At 46.3% G+C, this 25,725-nt stretch overlaps 2 pseudogenes and 2 gene segments (V, D, J or C); all 4 read left to right on the top strand.

Moving 5' to 3' along the window:
- The first annotated feature begins 2,006 nt into the window (after positions 1 to 2,006).
- LOC126081535 (T cell receptor beta variable 3-1-like) lies at positions 2,007 to 3,165 on the top strand. The segment is given in 2 exon segments: positions 2,007 to 2,260; positions 2,598 to 3,165. Coding segments are annotated over 2 exon segments (402 nt in total).
- An 8,073-nt stretch (positions 3,166 to 11,238) lies between these two features.
- LOC126081532 (T cell receptor beta variable 20-1-like) lies at positions 11,239 to 12,487 on the top strand (annotated as a pseudogene).
- An 8,717-nt stretch (positions 12,488 to 21,204) lies between these two features.
- Positions 21,205 to 21,890, top strand: LOC126081534 (T cell receptor beta variable 19-like). The segment is given in 2 exon segments: positions 21,205 to 21,416; positions 21,535 to 21,890. Coding segments are annotated over 2 exon segments (405 nt in total).
- A 1,011-nt stretch (positions 21,891 to 22,901) lies between these two features.
- Positions 22,902 to 24,036, top strand: LOC126082140 (T cell receptor beta variable 20-1-like; annotated as a pseudogene).
- The last annotated feature ends 1,689 nt before the right edge of the window (positions 24,037 to 25,725 follow it).

Raw genomic sequence — 25,725 nt, 5'->3', positions numbered from 1 at the left:
GCTTTGTGGTCCCTGTTAGGTGCCCACGAGTTGGCTCCGACTCATAGTGACCTTATGTGCATCCAATAAAATGTGACCTGGTCCTGCACCATCCTCAAAATTGTTAATATGTTTGAGGCCGTTGTTGCAGCCACTGTGTCAATCCATCCCGTTGAGGGTCTTCCACTTTTTCACTCGCTCTCTACTTTCTCGAGCATGATGTCCCTCCCCAGGGACTGGCCCCTCCTGATAGTCTGCCACAGCAAGAAGATGAAATCTTACCATCCTCACTTCTGAGGAGCGTCCTGGCTGCACTTCTGGCAGCTCTGCAGAAGATAGGCCTGGAGATCTGCTTGTGTAAAAATTACAGCCAAGAAAACCCTATGGGGCAGCTCTACTGTGTGACGTGGGGTCTGCATGAGTCGGAACTGATCCAGCAACAGTGGGCTTATTTCTGTGTGTTTATTCTGGTGTAACTCCAGAAGGCTCCTTGCTTACCCTGTTTCTCTAATCTGAAATATTTGGGACTCGGACTGTGACTACCTCCTCAAATCTCTTCTATTAATAACATTAAACAAGTTTCCCCAACAGAAACTAAAATGAATAAAAATCCATTCACTGCTGGTTTGAAGGACTCTTGATGACAACGACGGTGATGTTGGTGGTTATTTTTTTAAGTTACATTTGTGTAGAATATATTTATTTCCAACTACTTTTAAAAGTCTGATTTTTTAGTTAGAGAGCCAGGTCTGTTATCAGAGATTAAAGCTAATTTCCCTTTCTCCATAGGGCTGACTTTTTTTACTGTGAAGAGCATGGGTTGCTTATAAGATGTTGGGTATATTACAGACCCCCAATAAGGAGGTGTTCTAGAAATAAGCAGAAGAAAGCTATGGTTATAGAAGGGGACACAAAAAAATGTCATAGGAAGCTGTATATAAAGTGAATATCAGGGGCATTTAGGGTAATATTCCTGTCCATTTCCCCAAACACCTGAAGAGACTCAGCATGGTCACAGGAAAGGCAGGAACACCTGCACTGAGTACTGTATAGTCAGACTTAAAGAAAGGAGAGAAGGAGCTAGAAGACTTAATCTCCCCAGTCTACTAGTGAGGTGGTCTGACCACACAGGTCTGGTAGCACAGTGAGGAACTGGAAGATTTTCTAAGCCCCTCAGTAGCTCATTCTAGTGCACAGGTTTCCTTTGACCAGTGTAGGAAGGGAGCTTCTAGAGACTTCCCCACTGGCCACAAGGAGGCATCATGGTGCCACTAATAGCCAAGGGTGGTTGAGAATTTCTAGGCACCCTCTAAAAAGTGGGCATAGATAGAGGACCCCCTGGGCTGGGATGCTGTATTAGGGAGGAAATAGTTTTCAGACGGAGTCCCTGGGTGGTGGAAACAGTTGAAGCACTCGGCTGCTAACTGAAAGGTTGGAGGTTCGAGTCCACCCAGTGTAACCTTGGAGAAAAGGCCCCATGATCTGCTTCCAAACATTTGGTCACTGAGAACACTATGGAGGACAGTTATAATCTACACACGTGGGGTTGCCGTGAGTCGGGATCAGCTCGACAGCACCTGCTTAGTTTATACATATCAGTCATCCATCTGTGATGTGGATGTAAGATGCAAAAGCACTCTCTCAGCAGGTTTGCAAACCTGTGCATGTGTCGAGGGCCTCTGAGCAACCCTATTAAAAAAAAAAAAAACTGTTACCATCAAGTTTATTGCAACTCAGGATGACCTCATGTGACAAGGCAGAACTGCCCCATAGAGTTTCCTAGGTTGTAAATCCTTATGGAAGCAGACTACCACTCCTTTCTCCCACAGAACAGCTGATAGATTGGCATTTGAACACTTAACCACTGTACCACCAGGGCTCCTTAAGCCATGAGCCACCCTACAGGAAGTGATTAAACAGGGGTTGGGCAGAGAGGTCTGGAAGGACATGGAGCAGGGGCAAATAAGGAAGCCCTGTTTCAAAGAAGCAGTAAATGCTGTAGGGGATCAACTGCTGCTCTGTGCCTGACCCAGCCACGCCCAGACTCCTTGCCAAGAAGGAAGCTGGGTATAATATCACACGGGGGGTGAACCTCACTCTGTGACGTCAAAAGCAGCTCTGTCACCACAGGCAAATCTACCTACCCAGGACCAGGGACTCTGAACTCTCTCCCTCGATCCAGAGATCAGAGCCTGGAACAGACAGACACCTCACTCCCACTCTGGCCCTGCCATGGGTTCCAAGTTTCTCCCCTGCATGGTCCTTTGTCTTCTGACACCAGGTGAGTCCTGGGCACAAAGGACATCTTTGACTAAGATGCTCTTGTCCTCAGCTCTGAAGTCCCCGGGTGGTGCAAATAGGTAACACACTTGGCTGTTAAATGAATGTTTGAAGGCTTGAGTCCACCCACAGGGGCCATGTAAGAAAGGCCGGTCCATCTATTTCTGAAAAATCAGCCACTGAAAACCCTATAGCACCCAGTTCTACTCTGACACCCATGGGTCGTCAGAGTCGGAGCCGACTCAACGGAACTGGGCTGGTCCTCAGTTCTGTGACTTTCTTTTGTGGCAGCAGCATCAGCCTCTTTCTGACTTTAAGTTTTCCTTGTCTTTCTCCAGGTCCCATGGGTGCTATGGTCACCCAGAGCCCAAAATACCACGTGACCAGGGTGGGAAAATCGGTGAACCTGAGTTGTTCCCAGAATCTGAATCACGATACCATGTACTGGTACCAGCGGAAGCATAGCCAAGCTCCAAAGCTGCTGTTCTACTACTACGACAAAGATTTTAACAATGAAACAGGCACCTCTGATAACTTCCAACCCAGCCGGCCCAACACTTCCTTCTGTGGGCTTGGCATCCGCTCTCCGGGCTTGGGGGACTCGGCTGTGTACCTGTGTGCCAGCAGTAGAGACACAGAGATGCAGCTTTTCCACCCCTCTGCTCATAAACCTCCCATCCCCCAGATCTAAGAGCCTTCTCTAGGGCCCACCTTCCTTCTTACAGCAACAACAGGAAGTGGGTTTATGGCTGCCATGATCTTAGTGCAGGCAGGAGCTGGGCATAAACCTGGAGAAATCATTCTCATTTATGCTGAGAGAAGAAAAGTGGTTACACTGGCCTGATGTTCAGTATACAGTATTTTCCACAATACTCAGTTTGTGGTATTTTTCCAGGATCAGTTTCATCACCCATTCTTCCTTGTAGCATTGATTTAAAGTTAAATGTGTTCTGTCCTCTTCAGCAGAAAAATAGGAACTTGTTTATTTCTTTTTTTTTTAATTGTTTGTTTTAATCTAAATTAAACCAAAAAACCAAACCTGTTGCTATCAAGTGGATTCCGACTCATAGCGACCCTATAGGACAGAGTAGAGCTTCCCCATAGGGTTTCCAAGGAGCAGCTGGTGGGTTAGAACTGCCAACGTTTTTGGTTAGCATCCAGGCTGTTAACCGCTGCACTATCAGGACCCCTTCATCTAAATTAAAAAAAAAACTATTAGTGTCAAATCACTTCTGACTCACAGCGACCCTATAGGTCAAAACAGAACTGCTCCATAGAGTTTCCAGACAGTGCCTGGTGGATGAGAACTGCTGACCTTTTGGTTAGCAGCTTTATCGCTTCACCACCAGGCCACCAGGGTTTCCTTAATCTAAATTAGAGGTTTAGAAATACGAGAGCCATCATGTGAAGGATTGGGGAAACCCAAAGCACATGAACTTGATTCTCTGGCATTTAATCAACTCTGACAGTCTTCAGTATGCCAGAAAGATCCATGTGTTTTCAGCACAGACCTGGGGAAACTCGCACACTAATAGGAGAAAGAAAGTAGAAATACCCCCTAAATAAAAATCCCTCAGGGGAGAAACTATCTTGGAAAAAAAGCACTACTCTAGACTGCTCATATCTGGAGTTGGAGGTGATGTTGGAACGGTCAAATAAAGCCCAAAATAGTTAAATCAGACTGCAAGAGAGTTTGTTTGGAAATCTATAGAATGGAGTCAATTGTATGGAAGAGGACGATAAATCCACTGAGTCACACGAGATCTCCAGGCAAAGTCAAAAAGAAGGGTTACAGGAGTGAGGGAGATGGGCTTCCCACCTTGCGCCTGGTTATAGGGGATTGTGATGTCTTATAATTCATCCCTGGGTAAGAATGGTGTTCTGAATTCAGGCAAAAAGCATAAAGACTGATAAGGTTGTCCACCTAAAAATGTAAAATCCTCTACATTAAAAAAGTACGATAATCTAGAAAAATATTTCAAGGGTAGTAAAAAGAGATTTTTATATATTCATAATGTGTTTAATGATAGTAACAATAGTAATAATAGCTATTGTTCGATAAGCCCTTAGTATAAAGAGGCAATAAGCTTGTTTATTTTTTTAAACATATATTAGCTTGTGTGAGGAAATAAAGAAGGAAGGAAGGCAGACAGGAAGGCAGGAAAAAAGGGAGGAAGAGAGGAAGAAAGAAGGGGGGCAGGGGAAGGGGGGGAAAACAGAGGATAAAGTTGGAAGAGGCCAAGACAGGTAAAATTTGTGAGGAAGAGAAGGAAGAAGAAGCTACACAAAGAAAGAACTCCAAACACAGCACAGGACTCGCCGCACAGGGTTTGTGTTAGGAAAATTTAAAAGGTATTTGAGAGGAACCCAGAGAACACTCACCAGCACCCCTAGAAGGGCCATGCTTTGTAGAGGGGCAAAAGTAGCCTAGAGCAGGAGTTGGCAAATACAGCCCACAGACTGGTCGCCTGTTTCTGTAAAGAAAGCTTTACTGAGAGAGAAGCACTTCCAAAATGGCAGCATGAGGAACTCCACAGACTCTCTCCCCAGTGTAATGACAATTTCTCATTAAAAAAAAAAAAAATCATTTAGTGTCTCCAGAAATTTTCCCAAGGGCATATAGCATATGGAGAAAAATTTATTCAAGAAAATCTACTAAATCATGGTAAAAACAGTGAGAGTCTGTGGCATTTGAGCATTGACAACCCCCTTCTCCCCAGCTAAGTGTGACAGAATTTCTACTTTCTGTTAGTTGAAAACATGGAGCTCCCTCTTCCAAGCACCCACCCCCACTCCCACCCCATCTAGGGCTACAGTTTCTCTCTGGAGGGGCAGACTCTGAGCATAATTTCCCACCCCTCTCCCTTAGTTCTGTGTCGAAGAAACTCTATTCCAGGAAAGCACAGCCAAGAGGTCTATGCTCCCTTCTTCCACCTAAGACAGGGAATAGAGGGCCCCCCAAATCTGCAAGCAAAATAACAAGAAATGGGCCAGGGCATAGAAACAAAGACATTCCCCAGAACAATAGAGTGGGTTATCAGAAAACAGTGCACAAACTTCTTTAAAGTTGTCTCACAGAAAAAAAAAAAAAAAAATTTTTTTTTTTTTTTTTTTTTTATAAAACCAGTCCCAGGGTCATGTGCAGAACATCCACCTGTGACCACTGTGTAACCTTCCACCAGGGGCAGTGAGGGGTAGCAGCAGCAGCCAGGAATCGAACTTGGGGAGTGAGAAGATTGCACAGGCCTCTGGGGCAGGAGCCAACCTAGAAAGCTGCTGCACGTGCACCATAGTTAACATACCCCCGCCTACGCCTATGAATAAACATGAATCTTTTCCCACCCAAGAACATTTAAAAACCCAGGCAAGTTTTTGTTCTGTGAGACGGGGTAAGCTTTGCTTTAGGCCCTCCTGGTCTCAGCTTACAAGGCTCTTCAATAAAGCTTTGCTCGTGTGGAAAACTCTACATGCCTTACCTGCTCATTCTTGACCTGTGAGAGGCAGGAACCTTATTCTGGGAACACACCCAGCACCCACATGTAGGGTGGAAGGTCTACCCGAGGCACAAGAAGCCAGGAATACTGGGACGGGTCTTCCTTATCCAGCTTGTTCATCAGGAGGGTATTCCATAAAGAGAGAAGCAGACCAAGAAAACAAGTGACTGCCAGCCCCCCTCCCCAAGTAGCCTACTCATGGAGCAAGAGTTTTCTTCTAGGAGCTTCAAAGAGAGCCCAGCCAAACTCTCTGTCATTCCTGGAAGGATGGGAGTCAGGAAGAGTGTGCCATGCCAAGGCCATGCTCTCTGAGGGGTGACTGCATTGGAGACTGCACACAGCAGAGGAAATGGGCTGCTCCAGTCAATCACTAAACAAACACACAAACAGATAAACAAAGCAGGGATGGAGCAGAGAAATCAGTATCCAGAGCTGCTACAATACATGGCATAAAATGTTAAGATCCATTCAAAGTACTGAAAGAAAAGAAACGAAAAAAAAAAACTTGGCAGCCAAGAATCTTATACCCAGCAAAACTATCACTCAAAAAAACGAAGGTGAAATAAAAACATTCTCAATAAACACAAGTCTAAGAGAATTTGTTGCGAGCACAGGCACCTTATAAGAAATACTAAAGAGAGTTTTTCCAGCTGAAAGCAAGTGATATCAGTGACATGTGCCCTGTGATTCTAGCCCACATAAAGAAGCAAAGAGCACCAGAAAAGGTGATTATGTAGGTAGTTACAGCAGAGAGTATAATTGCCTGTTTCTTCTCTGTTCTTATCTTGACTGATTTTTAAAGCAGTTGCATGTAAAACAATACATACATAATTGTATTGTTGGGCCTGTAACTACAGAAATGTAATATATTTGATAATAACAGCACCTAGGAGGTGAATTGGGGCAAAGGTGTGTTGGACAAGAAGGTGATCTTTGGCTGCTGTTAGTTGTTGTAGAGTTGATTTTGACTCATGGTGACCCCATGCATGTCAAAGTAGAACTGTGCTCCATAGGGTTTCCAATGGTTGAGTTTTTGGAAATAGAATACGAGGGCTTTCTATCAAGTCACCTCTGGGTGGTTTAAAACTACCAGATCTTGAGTTAGTAGTCGAGCAGAAACCATTTGTAAACGAAATCCACAGGAAGAAATGAAGAGAACCAGAAATGTAAACAAGAAGGTTAATATAACAAACTATAAATACAAGCCTGCTCTCCTTTCCTCTCTCAGCTTCTCTAAAAGACATAGCAGTGTCACAAGAGAGAATATTTAAAATGAAATGAACAGGAAAAAGAATAATCAATGTATATAAATCATGAATCACAAACATAATTTTGAACTTAAACCATGTATATTATAGAAAAATACAGTGTGATCTCATTTATAAAATAAAACAAAATGATACAAATTATAGATATGTTTATAATTGAAAAAACTAGAAAGAAATTCAAGGGATTAGTAGAAGGAGTGTTTAAAATAATGGTCACCTCTATAGAGGAGGAAGACAGGAGGATGGTTTATGGAAGAGGACTGACTACAGGATACTGCACAAATTATATCCATTCATCTGCTTTTGAGTACATGGGTGTTAATTTTATTGAAATCCTTTCTACATTATATATACTTAAAATATTTTCATATGTTCAATATAAAACTTTTTTTTCAAAAGTGAAATGTGAGTATATGAGCATGTAAATAAAGGCTGTGGAAAATCCACATAAAGCCATTGGTTGGTTACCTGGGGTGAGTGAGAATTTCCGGAAAAGTAGAAAGGGTAGGGGATGGGAGACAGGAAAAGCATTATTGTCTGAGACCTTCTTTCTTTATGGAAGAAAAGCAGAGACGGAGACCAAAGAAAAGCAAACTAAACACCATGTACCTACAAATTAACGTCACATGGTCTCCCCTTTAAGCGAGGGTAAAGCTCCCACCCATGTTCTCTGAATTTCTCCTGTCTCAGGTACAAAGCCACACACCAAGGACCATTGGGTTCTATGAAATGGCATGTCACAGAGAAGCTGTGTATAGGAGCTGTGTATACAAGTCTCAGAGAAAATCACCTGCCTCCATTCTGCCCCTGACTCTGCCATGTACTCAGTAGTCATCCGTTTTATGGTCCTTTGCCTACTGGGTACAGGTAAATCTCTGTCCCGAAAGTGCTAGTCCACAGCCCCAAGCCTTTCCCCATGCCCATGTCACCAGATCCCCCACTGGGACTCACTCCACAATCTCTGGCTCCTTCCCTTGCAGGCTCCTTTGACACTAAAGTCACCCAGATGCCAAGATATCTGCTCAAAGGGAAAGGACAGAAAGTGAAAATGGACTGCGTCCTGACAATAAGACACAGCTATGTTTACTGGTATCAACAGATTCCAACCAAAGAGCTCAAGTTCTTGATTTCCTTCCAGAACAAATATGTCCTTAGTGGAAATGAGGTGCCCAAGGAGAGATTTTCAGATAAGTGCCCCCAAGACTCAGCCTGCATCCTTGAGATCCAGCTGGTGGTGCTACAGGACTCGGCCATGGATCTCTGTGCCAGCGCACTGTCCATAGTGTGAAACATCACCTATTGTTGGTGCACAAACTCGTGGTGGCCCAGCACAGGAAGCAGATGCCTCACTGGCTGGAAGGAAGTAAGAGAAGCTAACTAGAGGTGCCCTTCTCCAACAGGGAGTTTGTTGCAAGGCTGAACATGAGCCCCTCCTGAAAAAGACAAACCAGTTGCTGATCTTACAGAGACCCCACGTGTGCAGAGTAGAACTGTGCTCCATAGCACAGGGCTTTCAAGGCTGTGGCCCTTCAAAAGCAGATTGCCAGGCCTTTCTTTCAAAGTACATGTGGGTGGGTTCCAATCGCCAACCTTTTGGTTAGTAGTAATGCGCTTAGCCATTTGTATCACCCAGGGACTCCATAAAAGATCAAAACAAGAACACAGAAATTTCTCAGAAACAATCTGGAATGAAGTCTTGCAACTATGACATGGCCGACTTCTTTTTCCACCTTGTTTGTGTCCTGATTCTTCCTTATTATAAGTTGTCGTCTCCATTTCTTAAATCTCATGGTACGTAGAAGATTATAGATTCTGATTGTAGTCTTCCAACCACATTGAGAAGGACCGATTTGACTTTCTCTCAACCTACATTACAAAATTCAGAAGGCAGGACAGATTGGCTGTGCTTTTCTCAAGAACGTGCTCTAAAAACACATCTCTAGTCACAGGAAACAACCAAGAGGATGAAATTGACATAAATGAACACCTAAAACTGGCCAGAGAGGAAGTGGCCAAGTAGAGGCAAGACCTTGGTGTGAGGGCCCTCTTGGACCCAAGGGCAGCCACCGTGTTCCGCTCAGCAGCAGACATGAGTGGTGCATTGATTTCCATGGCTGCTGCAGGTACCTGTGACAGGCTCCAGGGGCCCGTCTTGCCCTGAGAAACATGATGGGATCAAGCGGCATCCTACATCCTGCAAGACCAGAATGTCTGCAAGCTCCTACAGTCAGTCAAAGCATCTCAGTCTCTCAGAGGTAAAATAGAGTGGCCAGTTGGAGGAGGCGTGCCCGGAAGGTGTGCAGATGACGCCCCCAGGGCAGAGGAGGATGCAGAGGCCATGAGAAGCATGAGAAGGTGCACTGATTCCTGTCTCCTGGCCTCAGGATCCTCGTCTGTAGAATTAGGGAGTCCACCTTGAGTGGCTTCAGGATCCCTGCCGCTGTTCATCTAGCCTTCCGAGAAATTCATATACTCAGCCTGGGAGCCCCCAGAGTGTTCTCCTTCCCCTCTCTCCTCAAGTGCTGGGCACACAAGGAGACCCCTCCCCGCAATGGCCAGCCAGGTCCTCTGCTCCGTGGCCCTTTGTCTCCTGGGAGCAGGTGAGTGTGGGCTCAGGGAGGGATTCCTGCCCCACCTGCCATGATCTGCTCTCAGCCCCCCAGGGACAGCAGCATCAGCACCTCCTCTCTGGGCTGCAGCTTCTTTCTCTTCCCTCACAAGTATCGCAGATTCTGGAATCTCTCAGACCCAGAATACCTGATCTGAGAGAAAGGACAGAACATGACCCTGAGCTGTGAACACAGTTTCGATGACTACTTCAAGTACTGGTACCAGCAGGACCCAGGGCAGGGGCTGAAGCTGGTCTACTACTCACCTGTGATAAATGACATCCAGGAAGGAGTTGCAGCTGCAGTCTACAGTGCCTCTCGGCAGAAGAAGGAGCGCTTCCCTCTGGCGGTGACACGGGACCAAATGACCCACACAGCTCTGTACCTCTGTGCCAGCAGCAAGCCACAGAGGAGCACAGCCACCCCCTCCCCGTGCATAAACGTGTCCCAACCACAGGCCTGGACATTCTGTGTCCACACCCTGCCCTCCTCCTACAGCCCAGCCAGGCACACAAAGCTGCTGCAGCTCTATAAAAATGAACTAAAAGGAGGGCATATAAAAATGAAAGTAAAATGCTTTGGAGAAAACCCTGAGGCTCTTTGCAATTGCTCTTCATTTCCAGGAGTAATCCTGCAGGTCAAGTAGTCCAGCACACGCAAAGCAGAGAGAAATTCCCTAAATTTCCTAGGACCCATTTCCACGGGCCAATACTCAACTATGACGTCCACTACAGTAAAGTAACTCGAATTAATTATCCTCCAGTCTCCACGTTGCTTTACACAGAGACCTGCCAGCAATGATCAATAAACACTTCCAGGATCAGATCCATCATTCTATTAGGGGAACCGTCATGCCATTGTCCTGAAGTAAATGCCACATGGAGTGAGCAAAGGGGTGTCCTCATCACCAAAAATACCAAACCCACTACTGTGGAGTCGATTCTGACTCATAGCTACTCTATAGGACAGAGTAGAACAGCCTCATAGGGTTTTCTAGGCTATAATCTTTGTGGAAACAGACTGCCACATCTTTCTCCTGTGGAGCGGCTGGTGGGTTCAAACTGCCTTTCAGTTAGCAGTCGAGTGCTTAACCACTGAGAAACCAGGCTCCTTTGTCCTCTTCACAGCCATGAAGAAACACTGCACCTACAGCCTAGGATTTCTTACGCTCACCAGTAGCTGTCATGATTAACCATGATTTGTCTTAGTCTGATAACTGAAAACATTGCACAGAAGAAAAAAACTGACAATAACACCATCCACTACACAGATACCCCCTTTCCTTTTATACGGCTAAGAAAGTTGCGTAGTTGTTGTTGTGAGCTGCCATCGAGCCGATTCCCACTCATTACAACCCCGTGTGAAGGTGCATAAGCCATTTCAAAGCTCCAGGTCTCAGCTTATCTCTTATAAAATTCGAGGCTGGGTTAGAAAGCCTGAGCCCCCTTTTGGGAATGTCTGGTTCTCTGACCTTTGAGAAATGGATGCAGGTTGCACCATTGGTGAGCTCATCCCAAGGGGGCAGATCAGAGCGTTCCTCAGGAGAGCCCCCTAGGGGTGCAGAGAAGAACGCAGAGCAGGACCCAGTCTCTTGAGAGAAAGTGTGGTGAGAGGCCAGCCATGGAGGATGCTGGTGCTGCTTCTGCTCCTGGGGCCCGGTATGTGCATCATGTGGGTGGGTGTGTGTTTGTGTGGGCGTGTTTGAGTGTGTGTGCAAGTGTGTGTATATGTGTGAAGGAGTGTGTATGAGTGTGTGAGTATAAGTGTGTGGGTGTGTGTACAAGTGTGTGAGTGCCTTGTGAGTGTGCATGTGTGTGTACAAGTACGTGTGTATGAGTGTGTATGTGAGTGCCTGCATCAGCGTGTGTACCAGTGTGTATACAAATGTGTCTATATGTGTATATGAGTGAATGAGTGTATGGTGTGTGCATATGAGTGTGTGTGTGTGTGTAATTGTGAGAAGGAACAGCCGTGCTCTCCAAGAACTGAAGGGCAAGGTGAGAGATGACTAGTGAGGGGGCTGGGGTTGTGATCCTGAGAGCAGGACAGGGAGATTTCACAGAACAAATAGGGCTCTCTGGAGCTGGGGGAAGAGCGGGAGCGCGAGGCTGAGGTATCTGCCTGGGTCGTGTAGGGCTCCTGGCCTGCAGCCCCTCACCCCTGGCCTCTGTGTCTCTAGGCCCCACACTGTGTGCCCTCGTCTCTCAACACCCGAGCTGGGCCATCTGCAAGAATGAGACCTCAGTGGAGATCGAGTGCCGTGTCACAGGCATCCAGGCAACAAAGATGCTGTGGTATCTCCAGCTCCCAGAGCAGGGCTTCACCCTGATCGCAACTTCTAACCAGGGATCTGGAACCGCCTATGAGGAAGGCTTTACCAAGACACGGTCCCAATCAGCCACCCAGACCTCACGTTTTCAACTCTGACAGTGACCAGTGCACAGGCCCAGGACAGCGGCCTCTACTTCTGTGGTGCTAGTGACACAGTGCCAGGCAGAGATCAGGGACCCGAGCAAGAACCTCTGCCCAGATGCCCCTTTCTGCTTCCCAGGGGTCTGTGGACCCTGTGGGAGGAGTGTGTAGGGTAGGAAACCGCAGCTCCTTGAACTGAGACACCTGTGAGTGTGTGTGTACGTGTACTGTGTGTGTGTGTGTAGAGAGAGAGATTGAACGTGCGTGTGTGTGTTAGTGTAGAGAGTGTATACGTGTGTACGTTATATACACAGAGAGTGAGTGTGAAGAGTAGGGGCACCATGTGTGAAACCGAGAAAACGGGCATGGGACTGGGCCTATAAAGTGACACCAACATGCAGACGTCCCTGGATGGAAAATTATAAAACCTGGATAGTTGTCTTGACTCTGCCACATGTTAATCATGGAAAACATGATAGGAAAAACTCACTAGAGATAGATCTATAAAATGTGTGAGTTTTCCGTGGTAAACGTGGACTTCAGATTTCCTAGACCATCTGACAACGTCTCGTCACCATGCTGGACCCTCGAGATAAAAGTGGGATAAGTCAGCCAAGCAAGTGCTTCACTCATGAGAAAATTTCCATGATGAACTACATAGTGCTTTGGTTAATGAATGAACAGGTAAGAACAGGTACAGGGAAGGTGAGAGGACTACTTATTTGCATAAATTAATCGGAAAACATCTTGTTGTTATTGTGCAAAACAGATATGTGGACGCTCAGACTCAGTCTTCACCTTCCAGGTAAAGGGACCCTCTTGCACGTAGCAGGGCAGAGACAGGTACAAGAGTGCAGTACTGATTCTAGTAGCTTTGTTGTCCTTGTTAGGTGCCCACGAGTTGGCTCTGACTCACAGTGACCTTATGTGCAACCAATAAAATGTGGCCTCGTCCTGCACCATCCTCACAATCGTTAATATGTTTGAGGTCGTTGTTGCAGCCACTGTGTCAATCCATCCCGTTGCGGGTCTTCCACTTTTTCACTCGCTCTCTACTTTCTCGAGCATGATGTCCCTCCCCAGGGACTGGTCCCTCCTGATGGCCTGCCACAGCAAGAAGATGAAATCTCACCATCCTCACTTCTGAGGAGCGTCCTGGCTGCACTTTGGGCTGCTGTACAGAAGAAAGGCCTGGAGATCTGCTTGTGTAAAAATTACAGCCAAGAAAACCCTATGGGGCAGCTCTACTGTGTCACGTGGGGTCTCCATGAGTCGGAACTGACCCAGCAGCAGTGGGCTTATTTCTGTGTGTTTATTCTGGTGTAACTCCAGAAGGCTCCTTGCTTACCTACCCCGTGGTATAATCTGAAATGCTTGGGACTTGGGAAGTGACTACCTCCTCATATGTCTTCTATTAGTAAGATGAAATGAGTTTCCCTGAAGGAAAAAAAATGAAGAAAAATCCATTCACTGCTGGTTTGAAGGATGCTTGATGAGAATGATGGTGGTGTTGGTGGTTATTTTAAAGTTACGTTTGTGTAGAATATATTCATTTCCAGCCAGTTTTCAAACTGCCATTTTTTAGTGAGAAAGCCAGGTTCATTTTCAGAGATTAAAGCTAATTTCCTTTCTCCACAGGGCTGACATTTTTTAGTGTAAATGGCATGGGTTGCTTATAAGATGTTGTCTGTAGTACAGACCCCCAATGAGGAGGTGTTCTAGAAAGAGGCAAGAAGAAAAGCTATGGTTATAGAAGGGGAGAAAAAAAACATGCCTTAGGAAGCTGTATATAAACTGAATATCAGGGGCATTTAGGGTAAAATTCCTGTCCGTTTCCCCCAAAATCTGAAGAGACTCAGCATGGTCATGGGGAAGGCAGGAACACCTGCAGTGAGTACTGTATAGTCAGAGTTAAAGAAAGGAGAGAAGGAGCTAGAAGACTTAATCACCCCAGTCCACTAGTGAGGTGGTCTGACCACACAGGTCTGGTAGCACCGTGAGGAACTGGAAGATTTTCTAAGCCCCACTGTAGCTCATTCTAGTGCACAGGTTTCCTTTGACCAGTGTAGGAGGAGAGCTTCTAGAGACTTCCCCACTGGCCTCAAGGAGGCATCATGGTGCCACTGATAGTCAAGAGTAGTCGAGAATTTCTAGACACCCTCTAAAAAGTGGGCATAGATAGAGGACCCCCTGGGCTGGAATGATGTATCAGGGTGGAGATAATTTGCAGACAGAGTTCCTGGGTGGTGAAAATGTTTGAAGCACTCGGATGCTAACTGAAAGGTTGGAGGTTTAAATCCACCCAGAGTCATCTTGGAAGAAAGGCCTGGTGACCTGCTTCCAAAATTTCAGTCACTGAAATCCCTATGGAGGACAGTTGTACTCTACCCACGTGGGGTCGCTGTGAGTTGGGTCAACGCGACAGCGCTTGTTTAGCTTGTACATATCAGTCATCCATCTGTGATGTGGGGGTTAGGTGCAAAAGCAGTATCTCAGCAGGTTTGCAAAGCTGTGCATGTGTGGAGGGACCTCTGAGCAACCCTATATCAAAAAAAAGAAAGAAAGAAAACACTGTTATCATCGAATTGTTTCCAACTCACATTGACCTGAAGTGACAGGGTAAAACTGCCACATAGGCTTTCCTAGGTTGTAAGTCCTTATGCAGCAGACTACCACATCTTTCTCCCACAGAACAGCTGATAGGTTGGCAGTTGAGCACTTAACCACTGTGCCACCAGGGCTCCTTAAGCTGTGAGCCACCCTATAGGAAGTGAGTAAAAGGGAGTTGGGCGGAGAGGTCTGGAAGGACATGGAGCAGGGGCAAATAAGGAAGCCCTGTCTCAAAGAAGCAGTAAATGCTGTAGGGGATCAACTGCTGCTCTGTGCCTGACCCAGCCACGCCCAGACTCCTTGCCAAGAAGGAAGCTGGGTATAATATCACACAGAGGGGTGAACCTCATTCTGTGATGTCAACAGCAGCTCTGTCACCACAGGCAAATCTATCTACCAGGGACCAGGGACTCTGAACTCTCTCTCCCTCGATCCAGAGATCAGAGCCTGGAACAGACAGACACCGCACTCCCACTCTGGCCCTGCCATGGGTTCCAGGTTTCTTCCCTGCATGGTCCTTTGTCTTCTGACACCAGGTGAGTCCTGGGCTCGAAAGGATGTCTGACTAAGATGCTCTTGTCCTCAGCTCTGAAGTCCCTGGATGGCGCAAAGGGTTAACACACTTAGCTGTTAACTGTCCACCCAGAGGGGCCTTCTAAGAAATGCCTGGCCATCTACTTCTGAGAAACCAGCCATTGAAAACCCTATAGCACCTAGTTCTACTCAGACACACGTGGGTCATCATGAGTCAGAGCCCACTCGACAGAACTGGGTTCCTCCTCAGTTCTGTGACTTTATTTTGTGGCAGCAACATCAGCTTCTTTCCAGCTCTAAGTATCCCTTGTCTCTCTACAGGTCCCATGGGTGCTATGGTCATCCAAAGCCCCAAATACCACATTACCAGGGCAGGAAAATTGGTGAACCTGAGTTGTTCGCAGAATCTGAATCATAATGCCATGTACTGGTACCAGCAGAAGCATAGCCAAGCTCCAAAGCTGCTGTTCTACTACTTCAATACAGAATTTAGCAATGAAACAGACACCTCTGATAACTTCCAACCCGGCCGGCCCAACACTTCCTTCTGTGGGCTTGGCATCCGCTCTCCAGGCGTGGGGGACTCCGCCGTGTACCTGTGTGCCAGCAGTAGAGACACAGAGATGAGCCCTTGCCTCCCTTCTGCTCATAAACCTCCTGTTCCCCAGATAAAAGGGCCTTCTCTAGGGCCCACCTCCCCTCTTACAGCCACAACAGGAAGTGGATTTATGGCTACCATGATCTTATCTATAGGCAGGAGCTGGGCATAAACCTGCAAAAACCATTGTCAGTTATGCCAAGAGTGAAAAGTGGCTACACTGGCCTGAAGTTCAGTTTCCAATATTTTCCCCAATACTCAGTTTGTGGTAGTTTCCTCAATATTCAGTTTGTGATATGTTTCCAGGATGAACTTCACCCACTCTTCCTTGCACCATTGATTTAAAGTTAAATGTGTTCTGTCCCCTTCAGCAGAAAAGTAAGAACTTGTTTCTTCCCTTCTTTTTAATTGTTCATTTTAATCTAAATTAAAACCAAAAACCAAACCTGTTGCCATCAAGTGGATTCCTACTCATAGCAACCCCTTAGGACAGAGTAGAGCACCCCATAGGGTTTCCAAGGAACAGCTGGTAGATTAGAACTGCTGATCTTTTTGGTTAGCAGCCAAGCTCTTAACCACTGCTCAACCAGGGCTGCTTAATCCAAGTTAGAGGCTGAGAAATACAAGAGGCATCATGTGAAGGATTGGGGAAACCCAGTGCACATGAACTTGATTCTCTGGCATTTGATCTACTCTGACGGTCTTCAGTCTGCCAGAAGGATCCATGTGCTTTCAGCACAGACCTGGGGCAACTTGTACATTAATAGGAGAATGAAAGCAGAAATACCTCCCAAATAAAAATCCCCCAGGGGAGAAACCATCTTAGGGAAAAAGGCACTACTCTACAGACTGCTCATATCTGGACTTGGAGGTGATGTTGGAATGGTCAAATGGAAGCCCTAAATAGTTAAATCAGACTGCAAGAGAGTATGTTTGGAGATGTATAGGATGGAGTCATCTATATGGAAGAGCACAAAAAATCCACTAAGACACACGAGAGCTGCAGGGAAAATCAAAAAGGAGGGTCACAGCACTGAGGGAGATGGGCTTCCCATGGCCTAAATAAATGAGACACCTTGGGCCTGGTCATAAGGGAGTGTGATGTCTTATAATTTATCTCTGGGTGGGAATGGTGTTCTGAATTATCACAAAACCCATAAAGACTGATAAGGTTGTCCGCCTAAAAATGTAAGTCAAGTATGAGTTTAAGAGCCTGAAAGTGGTGTGGAAAATCCACATAAAGTTATTGCTTGGTTACCTGGGGTGGGCGGGAATTTCTGCAAGAGTAGAAAGGGTAGGGAATGGGAGAAAAACAATAAAGACCTTTCTTTTTTAAAGGAAGAAAAGCAGAGACAGAGAAGCAAAGAAAGGCAAATTAAGCACGATTTACCTATGAGTTAACAACATCACATGGTCTCTCCTTTAAGTGAGGGTAAAGCTCCCTCCATGTTCTCTGAATTTCTGTTCTTTTTTTTTTCAGGCACAGAGCCATACACTGAGGACCACTGGGTTCTATGAAGTGGCTGCATCACAGACAAGCTGTGTAAACGAGATGGGAAGTCTCTGAGAAAGCCATCTGCCTCCATTGTTCCCCTGACTCTGCCATCCGCTCAGTAGCCATCGGCTTTATGGTCCTTTGCCTACTGGGTACAGGTAAATCTCTGTCCCGAATGTGCTAGTCCACAGCCCCAAGCCTTTCCCCATGCCCATGTCACCGGATCCTCTTCTTGGACTCACTCCATAATCTCTGTCTCCTTCCCTTGTAGGCTCCCTTGATGCTGAAGTCACCCAGATGCCAAGATATCTGCTCAAAAGGAAAGGGCAGAAAGTGAACATGGACTGCGTCCTGACGATAAGACACAGCTGTGTTCACTGGTATCAGCAGATTCCAACCAAAGAGTTCAAGTTCTTGATTTCCTTCCAGAACAAATATGTCCTTAGCGGAAATGAGATGCCCAAGGAGAGATTTTCAGCTGAGTGCCACCAAGACTCAGCCTGCAGCTTGGAGATCCAGCTGGTGGCACTACAGGACTCAGCCATGTATCACTGTGCCAGCCGTCTGTCCACATTGTGAAACTTCAGCTATTCTAGATGCACAAGCTCATGGTGGCCCAGTGCAGGAAGCAGGTGGCTTTCTGGCTGGAAGGAAGTAAGAGAAGCTAACTAGAGCTGCCCTTTGCCAACAGGGAGTTTACTGCAAGGCTGAAGACATGTCCCACCTGAAAAAGACTCACCAGTTGCTGGTGTCATGGAGACCCCACCTGTGCAGAGTAGAACTGCGCTCCATAGCATAGGGCTTTCAAGGCTGTGGCCTTTTAAAAGCAGATTGCCAGGCCTTTCTTTCAAGGTACATGTGGGTGGGTTCCAATTGCCAGACTTTTGGTTAGTAGTCACACACTTAACCATTTGTATCATCCAGGGACTCCATAAAACATCAAAATAAGAGCAAAGAAATTTCTCAGAAACAATCTGGAATGAAGTCTTACAACAATGACATGGCCGACCTTACAACTCATTTGTTTTCTCACCTTGTTTGTGTCATGATTCTTCCTTATTATAAGTTGCCTTCTCCATTTCTTAGATCTCATAGTACGTAGAAGATTATAGATTCTGATTGTAGTCTTCCAACCACATTGATAGGGACCAATTTGACTTTCTCTCAACCTACGTTACAAAATCCAGAAGAAAGGACAGATTGGCTCTGCTTTTCTCAAGAACGTGCTCTTAGAAAACCCAACTCTAGTTACAGGGGTTGTGTCGTTTTGAACAGCGCACCTGGGGCCTGGCCCTTTGACTTTATGGATTAAGAAGGGAGGATTTCAGGGAAATGAATTCCCAGATTAGGCACCTGGGCACCCAATAGGTGTCCATTACAAGTGAGCAGGGGAATTGTCAGTGTATTTGCTGGATACAGAGACCCCAGGAAAAGAGAAGGAAATGGCAAGGAGATCAAATGTGAGCTTTCAGAACAATGTCCAAGCCAGTGAATGCTCCAGTTAATCTCTTTTTAAGGGGTTAAACCTGGGCAGCAGAAAAAACATACTAATTTTAAGTGTGACAACATCAGAATCTGCGAAGTCACTTATTGGTTTCTATAAAGCTGAGGGAGAAGAGCAGACTAGTGTGTTATCACTGGGAAGGTACCGGAGGTGCAGACAAGTAAACAGTTCTCAGGTGTGTGATTGAAATGTAGTGGGGACAACACAGTCAACATCGATACAGGTGTAGCGAGCCGCTGGGTTATTAACTCACCTAGCTGGGTCATTACATTTACACAGAGCAGACCAAGAATTCAACATAGCTCTGTTAAAATTATGTAATCCATTCTGGCCACAAAACTGGCCATTTCTAACCACCCCACCACTCAGCTACTCAGCTTTGAAAAAGTTATAGGTTCTGTCTAGACACATCTTCCTTTTTTCAATATAAGCTGAACTAATTTGTCTTACCCTCAGAAGTCCAAACCTACTTCTTTTTTCAGACAAAATTTCATTCTGACCCCTTGAAACAGCAGCTCTCACTTTGCTGCTGTAATTTTATGGCCTCTTGTTAGAGCATGAACAAATCAGCCTCAGAAGAAACACAGCAAGAATGTTCCTTAGAAGTGAGGATGGAGAGTCTTCTACTCACACACTGTGAACCTATCATCAGGAAAGAGCAATCAGTAGAAAAGGACAGCAAAGTAGAGGGTCAACAAAAAAGGTGGAGACCCTTAATGAGATGGGCTGACGAAACAGCTGAAAAAATGGACACAAATATAACAACAATGATGAAGATGGTGCAGGACCAGGCAACTTTTCATTCTGTTATACCTGAGGTTGCCATGAGCCAGGGCCAACTTGAAAGCAACTAAGAACATTTCAAGTTCCTTTTCTAGCTCTCTATAAAGAGTGTTCCTTAGCACACCATTCATGGTCCCCTCCAAATCCACTGTTATTCCTGGTGGCTGAAACCTTTGCTCTTGTCACAGGGGCGTCACTCCTCTGGATGCTCTTGTCAGCCTTCTCTTGGACTACTACTTCCACCCTGATGAAACCGCTCTCCTAACAGTCCAAACTGCCTACAATCAGAACAAAGATATGATTGCTCCTTTGCCTGCTTGACCTCTTTGAAGAATTGGCAATACTGACCGTACAATAAGCCTGGAGATCTCTCTCAGCTCAGGTTCGTTCATACCATTTCCCATTAAATTGCTTGTTTTCTTTTTTTTTTTTTAATGCAGTATTCAGAACCTAAATATAAACCAAAACCAAACCCATTGCTGTTGAGTCAATTTTGATTCAGAGCAACCCTATAGGGCAGAGTAGAACTACCACATAGGGTTTCCAAGGAGCGCCTAGTGGATTTGAACTGCCCATGTTTTCGTTAGCAGATGTAGCTCTTAAGCAATACACCATCAGGATTTCCGTTTACATTTTAACCTTTTAGTTTAATGACTTAGCTGTCCTTTCTTGTTATTTTTGTTGTTAATTTAGCCTTTTTTTAAATCTCTACTCAAAACCTTTGAAAATGTCATGTGCAGACAACTCTTTCAGCGTCACCAGAGGTACAGGCATAAGGCCTGTTCCAGGGTATGGTCAGAACTTCAGGGTCAGAATATCTGGAGGTAGGCTAAGGAGTACATATTAATTTTACCAAGCCCCTGAAGATTTCTTGTTAGCAGTAAAGTTTGAGGACTACTGCCATGAGGACTTTAAAACCCATTGCCATCAAATCTGTTCAGACTCACACCAACCCTATAGGACAGAGTAGAACTGACCCATAGAGTTTCCAAGGACCAGCAGGTGGATTCGGACAGCTGACCTTCTGGTTAGCTCTTAACCACTGTGCCACCAGGGCTCTGATGTATATGTATACATGTGTGTATATACATATATCTGTTTATATATATTTATACATATATTTATATCTGTATATATGTGTGTGCATATACATACATGTATATAGATATGACTAAAGGACATTGAAGAAAGACCAGGAAACAGCCAAGAGAATGAATTGATGTAAATGAACACCTAAAACTGGCCAGAGAGAAAGTGGCCAAGTGGAGGCAAGACCCCAGTGTGAGGTCCTTCATGGACCCAAGGGCAGCCACCGTGCTCTGCTCAGCCGCAGACGTGAGTGGTGTGTTGATTTCCACGGCTGCTGCAGGTACCTATGACGGACTCCAGGGGACACTCCTGCCCGAGAAAGATAATGGGATCACGTGGCATCCTGCATCGTACGCGACCAGAGTGTCTGTGAGCTCATATAGGCAATCAAACCATCGCAGTAACTAGGAGGTAAAACAGATGGGCCAGTCAATGGAGGTGTGCCTGGGAGATATGGAGGTGCCGCCCTCAGGGCAAAGGAGGATGCAGAGGCCATGAGACGCACGAGGAGGTGCACTGACTGACTCCTGTCTCCTGGCCTCAGTCTCCTCATCTGCAGAATTCGGGAGCCCGGCTTGAGCGGCTTCAGGGTCCCTGACACCTGTTCATCTAGCCTTCTGAGGAATTCATATATTTGGCCAGGGAGTGCCCAGAGTGTTCTCCCTCCCTTCTCTCCCCAAGTGCTGGTGATACCAGGAGACCCCACCCCATGATGGGCAGCCAGGTCCTCTGCTATGTGGCCCTTTGTCTCCTGGGAACAGGTGAGTGTGGGCTCAGGAAAGGATTCCTGCCCCACCTGCCACGATTGCTGTCAGCCCCCCAGTGACAGCAGCAACAGCACCTCCTCTCTGGGCTGCAGCTTCTTTTGCTTCCTTACAGGCATCACAGACTCTGGAATCTCTCAGACCCCAAAATACCTGGTCCGAGAGGAAGGACGGGACGTAAGCCTGGACTGTGAACAGAGTTTCGGTGATGACGCCATGTACTGGTACCGGCAGGACCCGGGGCAGGGGCTGAAGCTGGTCTACTACTCACCTGTGACAAATGATGTCCAGGAAGGAGATGCAGCTGCAGGCTACAGCGCCTCTCGGGAGAAGAAGGAGCGCTTTCCCCTGGCGGTGACACGGGCCCAAAGGAACCAGACAGCTCTGTACCTCTGTGCCAGCAGCAAGCCACAGAGAAGCACAGCTGCCCCCTCCCTGTGCATAAACGTGTCCCAACCACAGGCCTAGGCTTTCTGTGTCCACACCCTGCCCTCCTCCTCCAGTCCAGGCAGGCACATGAAACTGCTGCTGTGGTATAAAATGAACTAAAAAGAGGGTATATAAAAATGAAAGTAAAAAGCTTCGGAGAAAACCCTCAGAATCTTTGCAACTGCTCTTTGTTTCCGGTAGTAATCCTGCAGGTCAGGTAGCCCAGCACACTCAAAGCAGAAGGAAATTCCCTAAATTTCCTAGGACCCGTTTCCACGGGCCAATACTCAACTATGACATCCACTACAGTAAAGTAACTCGAATTAATTATCCTCCAGTCTCCACGTTGCTTTACACAGAGACCTGCGGGCAATGATCAACAAACACTTCTAGAATTAGGCCCATCATTCTATGAGGGGAACAGTCATGCCATAGTCCTGAAGTAAATGCCACATTGAGATAACGAAGGGGTGTCCTCATCACCAAAAATGCCAAACCCACTACTGTGGAGGCAGTCCTGGCTCATAGCTACCCTACAGGACAGAGTAGAACGGCCCCATAAGGTTTTCTAGGCTGTAATCTTTATGGAAACAGACTGCCACATCTTTCTCCTGTGGGGCGGCTGGTGGGTTCAAACTGCTTTTCAGTCGAGTGCTTAACCATTGAGCCACCAGACTCCTTTGTTCTCGTCAGAGTTCTGAAGAGACACTGAACCTATAGCCTGGGACTTCTTCTGCTCACCAGCAGGTGTCGTGATTAACAACCACAATTTGTCTTAGTCTGATAACTTTGTAAACATTGCACAGAAGCAGAGAACTGACAATAATGCCATCCATTACACAGATACCCCCTTTCCTTTTATACGGCTAAGAAAGTTGCACAGTTGTTGTTGTTAGCTGCCATTGAGGTGATTCTGACTCATGGCTACCCCGTGCGAAGGTGCATAAGCCATTTCAAAGCTCCAGGTCTCAGCTTATCTCTTCTAAAATCAGAGGCTGGGTTAGAAAGCCTGCGTCCCCTTTCGCCAATGCGTGGTTCTCCAAGGACTGGGAAATGGATGCGGGTTGCAACATTGGTGAGCTCAACACCAGGGGGCAGACCAGGGCATCCCCCAGGAAACCCCCTAGGGGTGCAGAGAAGAACGCACAGTAGGGACCCAGTCTCTTGGGAGGTGTGGTGAGAGGCCAGCTCCGGAGGCTGCTGGTGCTGCTTCTGCTCCTGGGGCACGGTATGTGCCTCATGAGGGTGTGTGTGTGTGTGTGTGTGTATGAGTGTGTGTGTGTGAGTGTGTGAATGTGTGTGTGAGTGTGTGTGTGAAGGAATGTGTGTATGAGTGTGAGCGTAAAAGTGTGTGGGAGTGCATGTAAGAGTGTGCATGTGTGTGAGTGTTTGTATGAGTGTGTGTACAGGTGTGCATACAATATGTGTGTATAAGTGTGTATGTGAGTGCCCGTATGAGCATGTGTACCAGTGTGTATACGAATGTGTCTGTATGTGTATATGAGTGTGTGAGTGTATGGTGTGTGTATATGAGTGTGTGCGTGTGCCCGTGTGACTGTGAGAAGGAGCGGCTGTCCTCTCTAAGAGCTAAAGGGCAAGGTGAGAGATGACCAGTCAGGGGGGTGGCTTGTGATCCTGGGTGCAGGACAGGCAGATTTCACAGAATAAATAGGGCTCTCTGGAGCTGGGGGAAGAGTGGCGGCGCAAGGCTGAGGTATCTGCCTGGGTTATGTAGGGCTCCCGGCCTGAGGCCCCTCACCCTTGGTTTCTGTGTCTCTAGGCCCCATGCTGGGTGCCCTCGTCTCTTGACACCCAAGCTGGGCCATCTGCAAGAATGGGACCTCAGTGAAGATCGAGTCCCGCGTCACGGGCATCCAGGCAACAACGATGCTGTGGTATCTCCAGCTCCCGGAACAGAGCTTCACCCTGATTGCAACTTCTAACCAGGGCTCCAGGGTAACCTATGAGCACAGCTTAGCGAGGCCAAGTTCCCCATCAGCAGCCCAGACCTCACATTTTCAACTCTGACGGTGACAAATGCACAGCCCAGGACAGCAGCCTCTACTTCTGGAGTGCTAGTGACACAGTGCAGGGCATAAATCAGGGACCCGAGCAAGAACCACTGCCTGGATGCCTCTTTCTGTTCCCCAGGGGTCTATGGGCCCTGTGGAAGGGGTGTGCAGGGTAGGAAACCATAGCTCCTTGAACTGAGACACCTGTGATTGTGTGTGTGTGTGTGGTGTGTGTGTGTGTGTGTGTGTAAAGAGAGAGATTGAGCATGTGTGTGTGTATGTGTAGAGAGACAGTGTATACATGTGTATGTATATATACACAGAGAGTTTCAAAGTGTGAACTGTAGGGGCACCATTGTGAAACCCAGAAAACGGGCATGGCGCTGGGTCTATAAAGTGACACCAACATGGAGACGTCCCTGGATGGAAAATTATAAAACTTGGGTGGTTGTCTTGACTCTGCCACATGTTAATCATGGAAAACATGATAAGAAAAACTCACTGTAGATAGATCTATAAAATGTGTGAGTTTTCTGTGGTAAACGTGGACTTCAGATTTCCTAGACTACTTGACAACATCTTGTACCATGCTGGGCCCTTGAGATAACAGAGGGATAAATCAGTGAAGCAAAAGTCTCAGTCATGAGGAACAATTCCGTGATGAACTACATAGTGCTTTGGTTGATGAATGAACAGGTAAGAGCAGCTATATGGAAGGTGTTGGCTGAGCTGCCTCTTGAGAGAGGTGACTAAGGGGAGAGAAGGCAGAGGAGCAAAGAAGGGTGACTTTCAACAACATGGCTTGTCTAAGGACCTAGAGAGCTCTGTCAAAGCCAGAAGCGGTTAAGTAGAGCAGTGAGTATAGGCCCTTGCAGAAAAATCTTTCGCTAGGGGAAATCAAAATATTACAGTGACCACCAATCTTGAATGATCAAGTAGAAAGGGGGAAAAAAAACAAACATGCACATGCCCTTAATAGAAGAAGAAACTTATTTGACCAATAAACAGAGGAAGAGATATTTAATTTCTTTGGGGATGAGGAAAATGCTAAGCAAGACATAACGATATGCAAGTTTTTATACATGAGATTATTGTCTCAGTTATCTAGTCCTGCTATAACAGAAATACCACAAGAGGATGGTTTCAACAAACAGAAGTTTATTCTCTCACAGTCGAATAGGCTACAAGTACAAATCCAGGGTGTTAGCTCCAGTGGAAGCCTTTCTCTCTCTGTCAGCTGTGGGGGAAGGTCCTTGTCATCAATCTTCCCTTGATCAATAAGCTTCTTAGCACAGGCACCCCAGGTGCAAAGGACAAGCTCTGCTCCTGGCACTACTTTCTTGGTGGTATGAGGCACCCCTGTCTCTCTGCTTGCTTCTCTCTTTTGCATTTCAAAAGAGATTGACTCAAGATGCAACCTAATCCTGTACACTGAGTCTTCCCTCATTAACATAACTGCCTCTAATCCTGCTTCATTAGCATCATAGAGGTAGGATTTATGACACATAGGAAAATCACATCAGATGACAAAATTGTGGACAATCACACAATACTGGAAATCATAGTCTAGCCAAGTGGGCACATACTTAGGGTGGGACACAATTCAATCCATAACAGTTATGAAAACATGAAAAGTTTGACCATACCCAAGGTTGGAAAGGGTGAGAATGGACAAAATGAATTTTTAATCACTGTGGGAGCATAGTGACAGAAACAATTTGGAGGCAGTTTGGCATTATCTCATATAGTTGGACATTCCTAAACCCCACGACCCACCAGCTCACTCCCAGGTTTACACCCAGGGAGACTCTCACATACACACATGGGAAGACACAGATGCGACAGTGTTCTTAAGCAGCACTGTC

Source organism: Elephas maximus, chromosome 8, assembly GCF_024166365.1.
Source record: "Elephas maximus indicus isolate mEleMax1 chromosome 8, mEleMax1 primary haplotype, whole genome shotgun sequence".
Classification (NCBI taxonomy): Eukaryota; Metazoa; Chordata; class Mammalia; order Proboscidea; family Elephantidae; genus Elephas; species Elephas maximus.
The sequence above is the reverse complement of the archived record's forward strand: the minus strand, read 5'-3'. Positions and strand labels throughout refer to the sequence as shown.